General features: G+C 35.9%; 1 protein-coding gene across 1 annotated transcript in view; it reads right to left on the bottom strand.

The window, feature by feature from the left end:
* Positions 1–6,102, bottom strand: part of LOC106938467 (meprin A subunit beta-like) — a 29,449-nt gene that overhangs the window by 14,140 nt on the left and 9,207 nt on the right. Inside the window, exons 9-15 of the mRNA XM_015020527.1 lie at positions 3,551–3,775; positions 3,121–3,282; positions 2,453–2,683; positions 1,913–2,362; positions 1,637–1,819; positions 631–736; positions 456–500 (exon numbers count right to left, since the gene is read on the bottom strand). Of these exons, the coding sequence (XP_014876013.1) occupies positions 456–500; positions 631–736; positions 1,637–1,819; positions 1,913–2,362; positions 2,453–2,683; positions 3,121–3,282; positions 3,551–3,775 (1,402 nt within the window). The remainder of the gene's footprint in view (positions 1–455; positions 501–630; positions 737–1,636; positions 1,820–1,912; positions 2,363–2,452; positions 2,684–3,120; positions 3,283–3,550; positions 3,776–6,102) is intronic.

The following is a 6,102-nucleotide window of genomic DNA, read 5'->3' as shown; positions in this document are numbered from 1 at the left end:
AAACGTATTTTTTTTGAGTGTGTGAGAGTTTTTGGTAGTGTGTGAGAGACAAAACGTAAATTTTGTCCTAAACGGCCCCTCATAGGTAAGCTGTGCATTCGGTTCGTACTATTATTGTGTGTTCATCAAAGCATAAAAATTAACATTGTTTGAATAGCTAAATAAAGGACAGCAATACTTTGTGTTTGAAGAAAATGTATCAATAAATGTGAGATACTAGGAGTTTGACTGATGGTAGAAAAGATTCTATAAAAGATATCAAAAAAATGAATATGAGAAGAAGGTGATATCTTCTTTCTGTAAACAGCCTTGAAATGACTTCTGTTGTGAATCAGTATCATAATAAATAAACAGATTGAATAATGTAACAACATATACACCACAAATAACAGAAAAAGAGAATACATAATTTTTACAGTTTATATACATTAGAAAAAATAAAGTATAATTAATACCTGTTTTCCTGGCTTGTAAAAGGTGGACTGATGCGTGGAGATACTCTGTAAAAGTCAGAGGACTATTCAACAAAAACTCTAAAATCTGATTGTAGTTCCAAAACATTTTCTTTTACAGCTTTGTGAAGGAATGCAAATTTGTTAGTATTAAATTATCATTTGTCAAAAAGTTTACCTTGCAGTGCATTGACTTTCATTCAGATTTTGTGGAGGATTTGCCATGCTCACTGGTCTTAACTGAGGACATGGTAGCGTTGTTCCATTGATTAGTGGGGTGAGATCTATCAAACGACAAAAATGTCAGTTAGAAAAAAGAAATGCATCGAGAATGTCGACATTGTCGACCAATTAGGTTGACTAGGTAGTCTTGTGGATGGCAAAATACAAATTCTGCAGATGCAAAAAGCAAAATGTTGCATTTTGAAGTTAAATTGTAAATGGTTATTTTATCACCTCTGGACAATTGAAGTAATGCTTTTGAATTAGGAACTTTACACTGTCCTTTCACCTTCTTTTGAAAGGGTCCACAATAAGTTGAACATGTATTTACCTGCAATGACTTTTTGAATCCAGCAACCCAGTGTCAACACAGTTCGGGAAATGTGCCAAACACGCAATGAGGCATCTGCTTATCGCTACTTACTGGATCACACAGTCCGACCGGGGGTATGTCGTTCATCGTTTCATTTATGAAGCCAAAGGCATCAGCAGCAAAATACCAGCTTCTGCAGCCAATTCTGTCCTTATCTTCTGTTTGGTCCTCCTCACCTTCATCACCTCTTGTGATTTCTACATTCCGATCGATTTCAAAACGCTTCGGTTCAAATTGAAAAGGCTTAATATCGTTAATCATCACTGTTTTGGCTGGATGATGCAGGCAGTTGGGCCATTACACGTCATTTATCCAGAATGCATTGCAGTGTGAACAACATGGCGACGTTCATGTGACAACATTTTATTAAAGTGTATAAAAACTAAATAACCTACAATATTATTACTGTATTGTTTTTACATCTAAAATAAATGTTTCCCTTATGTTCTCTGTGTGTAAAAATATATTTCCAAGACTGATGTTTCTTTGATCCTTTTTCTCTACAACATTCCTTTCCAAGAATGCTGTAGAGAAAGCAAGTTCTTGCAACATTAACAATATATGATTATGATCAGAATATTAAACCCACCTTCAAAGTTGAACATGAAAATGGCACTTCCTCCCTTGAGAAACTCTCTGGATTGCAATTCTTGTAACGTTGTAAAAGGATTGGACCCCCAGAGAACCCTACCACCATAGACTAATTCTCTTTTGTCATAAAACAATGCAATTCCAGTCTCCCTAGGATTGTCCCAGATTGAGGTATTTGTTCCTGTTACATGAGAAAACACATTTGTTTTTATTTGGTTTGTTTTTGTTACCAACAACTTTTCTTCAAAATATCAACACTATATGACAAACTTACCAGGTCGTACTTGAGTTTTATCAGAAACTAAAGTAGATTCCTTAGACATTTGCAATTGCTTGTTCGGGGTTTGATCCAGCAACTGGAAAATCATATGTCTTTGCAGACAAGGATATTGCAGCTGGTCATCATTCTGACTAGACAAGAGTTGCACATACATTCCAATATATGTTTTATAAAGAATAGTGGCTACTCGGTAAGCATAGCCGTCTTTGGAGAATTGTCGTTTGCTGTATATTTGGGTTCCAGAGCTGCTTGTGTTTAAAAGATTCTCCAAGTCATCAATCTGCCAGACAAAGTGTGGACACTCTGTCTCTGAGAGATTGATGTCATCAATGGAGAAACCTCCTGTGGAGATTCCTGCTCCTTTCCGGACCTCAAACACCACCTGGAAGTCCTTGGTGGCATTCAAGGAAACATGGTGGATCTTCCAGTGAGATGTTGGTGAACCTGGAGTGAGAGGTTTTAATTTACTATGCTATACAATTTTAATATGACATCATACAAAAGTGAAAAGTTACAGATATTTATAAGTTTTACCAGTAATTTGTCCCATAAGGCGGAGAGTTCCTGTGGTGTCCCGATTGTTTTCAAATTCTTTGATCCAGATATTAAGTTCATCTGCCTCATTTCCACTGTGGAAATAGTAGAACTGCAGACACTGGACATTACATGCCCTGGTCGGCTTCACTACCTCCGTTTCCAGTCGTGCTGAATCTCCTTCTTGTCCTGATGCTGTGCTTGCGTGGATGAAGTACCCTGTTTGTTGACCTGCAAAATGTTGTTCAAGATAAAGTTTCTGGTAGATTTCCTTCATCTACAATATAATAACATACAACTCCATGCATTTGCACAAGGTAAAAGTTACTTATGCATGTTATAACCAATGAAGTACTCTGTTTGTTGACCTGCAAAAATGTCCAAAATAAAGTTTTCTGGTGTATTCTCCATTTTATTTACATGTAGCTTACAGACAATTTAAGGCATTTGCACAACTTCAGCACTTGCTGCATAAAACAAGGACATAGGACATACGTAGCATGTTTGTTTCTACACTTAACCATCACCTAACCCCTCTGAGGAAAAAGGTTTGATATTTTTACTCAGTCTATGACAACTGCCAAGAGATTACATTTTTATTATCTGAATTTATATTGAATTTGTTTTCATTATTATGCATTGAACATAAAGTTAATTCCAAAACTCACCATAATCTTCACTTCCACTTGGTAGAGTGGTGTGGTCAGAGCTTGGACCCCCTGGAGCTTGGGTAACCACTTCCCATCCACTCCCAAACCCTGAACAGCGGCTCATCTGACACATCGATCCATTAGAAAAGCCACAGTAAAATTTGGAGGCAATAGTTGTGTCTGAAACAGTGAAAGGGTTTACATGTATGTGTTAAGTTTTGATTTTGATACAGTATTTTGAAGTTACTCTTTACACTTTTCATCATGGCAGTTGTTACTGTTTTACTCTGAACTGTAAAAGAAATCATCAGCTGAAAGCTACAATAAACATATGCGGAAAACTTCAACTCTGATGGTAAAATTAATACCTTCAGCTGTATGTGATAGATTGTAAATACACCAGTTTTGGTGATCTCAACAATTTCTCCAACAATCTATATGGACTCACTGCAGTTGTAGAGGAGGTTCAGCTCCAGAGCATCACTAGGACTCATGTCGAGCCTTTGACCAATCACATCTTGGTATTTAGGGTCTATGGTAATAATTGTTGAGCGATTGCCATTTCCATTGTTGAATGCGTCCTTGCCGTAGTGCATCACAGAGGTGTAGTCATACGGGACTCCATGGGAGGTGCTTACACCACTTTCAACTTTCCTGAAATTACTCTCTTTACCTGGGAGACACAAAAGATGTTGCACTTAAAAACATAGTAAGAGTGAGAAAAATTTTACTCAGCATAACTCATTAACCATTGGGAAAAGCTGAACATAGCTGGCAACATCCAGTTTTTTTAACTACAAACACAATAGAGTGAAAAAAAAAAAAACATTGCAATGAGAAATTTTTTATAATACATGCCTTTTCAGCACTTTCAAGGATACTGGTTATAATGTCCAAAAGAGGTCAGTAATCTTTTCATATTGCTTTTAAACTCTTGTAAATTTCTAAACCTACAACTATCATAAAAATATTGGAAATATAGAACAAAATTATTAAAATAAAATCTGAGGACATGTCTGAAAAGAGTGCATAGACATCTACAGAGCTGTAAGAGGTATTGAACCCCTCAGGGATTTCTTCAGTGAATTTTGTTTTTCTGACACTTTTCAGGTTTAAGTTGATCATTATTATTATTATAAGTCAAGAGTCTCCTAATTAAGTTAGCGTTTATTTGGTAACACTTCATTGAAACCATGTTGGGCATCAATTGCTGAGCAGTGATGTCATTAAAACGAATACAAAATCTATAGAGACACATGATATCTTTTCAGCCTTGAAAAATAATATTCAGGACTCACTCTTATATGACACAAAATCTTTGTATTTTGAATAAAACTTTTCACACATATTTACATATTGACTAATTGTACTTATTTCCAGAAAGAAAGCTTTTCTGATAATCTGCTCTCTTTACGAGACAACTTGCTCTTACAGAAAACTCTTTGCTTTATGGGGTAAAAAGAACTATTTGTTAAATTGCTGCTTTATGCAAGTTATGTTTTTTCATATTATGGAATTTATTTAAAAAACATCTCAGTCGTATGCAACTGTGTTCTGATACATGAACGGCAGTTGCAACATATCCATTCACTACATGGTGGTTCTTTTCTGAAGGTGAGCAGGATTTTTAGTTCTTGAATGTACCTTGACAGGTTTTCTTGCTTTGCTAAACACTGCACTTGTTCAACAGTAAATATTTATTCACTGGAAAATGAACTTTTGGTTCAGAATCACTAACTGGTTGATGTACTTTGTACTTATTACATTTTGAAAATGAAAAAAAGACAAAGCTATAATTAAAATGACTTTTTCCATATAAATGAATCTTATAATATCAGTTCTACCTGTTTGGATGTTGGCGAATACAATCCGTACATAGTCATCTCTGTCATATCTAGACTGTTCATGGTAGAAACCAAGGGCATGAAGAATCTCATGTTCAACAGTGGCAATGGTATCACAGCCTGCACCAATAGAGAGGTCCTGGCCATTGGCAAATACTCGACCAATATATGACAAACATCTAGAACATAAAAAAACACCAGTAAGACACGTGCATCAAAATCTTTCAAATAAGCACCACTACATGTACTGTGAAAGTGATTTCTGTTGTGATAAAAACATTATACATTGTTTATACACTAATAATTCAACACAAAAAAACTGTGACAAACCATGTCGTGAGACTGATATGAAAAAAAAAATCAAGCTCTTCTGCCCTCACCCGTTGCTAACCAGAACAACCAATCAGAGCCAGGAGGCGGGTCTTAGAGCTTTTGCATTCACGTAAATCAGCTGCGTGACTAGGGTTTTTCAATCAGCAAATATTTTTCAAAGTAAGAAAATAAGAAAACAGGGAACTTACCCATCTGCCTTTTTGATGTTGATGTAATAATCTTCAGAGTCCCAGGGTTTGAAATCGATGCATGACTTGACTCTGAACTGGTCAAAGGCTCTCATGATGACTCCTTTAGCTCTCAAGTCTTTCAGTTCAAAGTCAATTTCAAAGCAGTGAAATAGAGAACAAATGACATAACATTACTTTTGCTTATTGTTCTTAGAATCAAATCACAATAATATTCATTAGAAAAAAACAGGAACACAAAAATATTTTCATTCAACTCATTTGCCTTTGCAGTTTTCCATCGCACAAATCATTTGAAAAAGGATTCTGTTATATTGATATTTGCTGAGTTGCAGATCCAGTTTTCAACAGTGAACGTTGTCAACTACAAGAACTTCCTTGAATCACACATCCACTAAAATATCAAACCCAAAAATTTGGTTCAAATAAATTTCTTTTATGAAAGAAAGAAAAATACCCAGGCCTTCATCCAAGACGTAGGGAACTGGGGATGTCCACTGACTGCTTCCAGGTACAATGCTGCTCCTTTGAATGTTTGGAGGCTGAACAAGTTGTGCATGAGACACGGCCACATAAGACAAAACATACACACAAAAATATACTTTTAACTGAACCCTGATCAGGGGCTTGTGGCA

This window comes from Poecilia latipinna, unplaced genomic scaffold (genome assembly GCF_001443285.1).
Source record: "Poecilia latipinna isolate Pla-1442-1.1 unplaced genomic scaffold, P_latipinna-1.0 Scaffold2600, whole genome shotgun sequence".
In the NCBI taxonomy this organism is placed as follows: Eukaryota; Metazoa; Chordata; class Actinopteri; order Cyprinodontiformes; family Poeciliidae; genus Poecilia; species Poecilia latipinna.
This window is presented reverse-complemented; position numbering and strand designations above follow the sequence as displayed.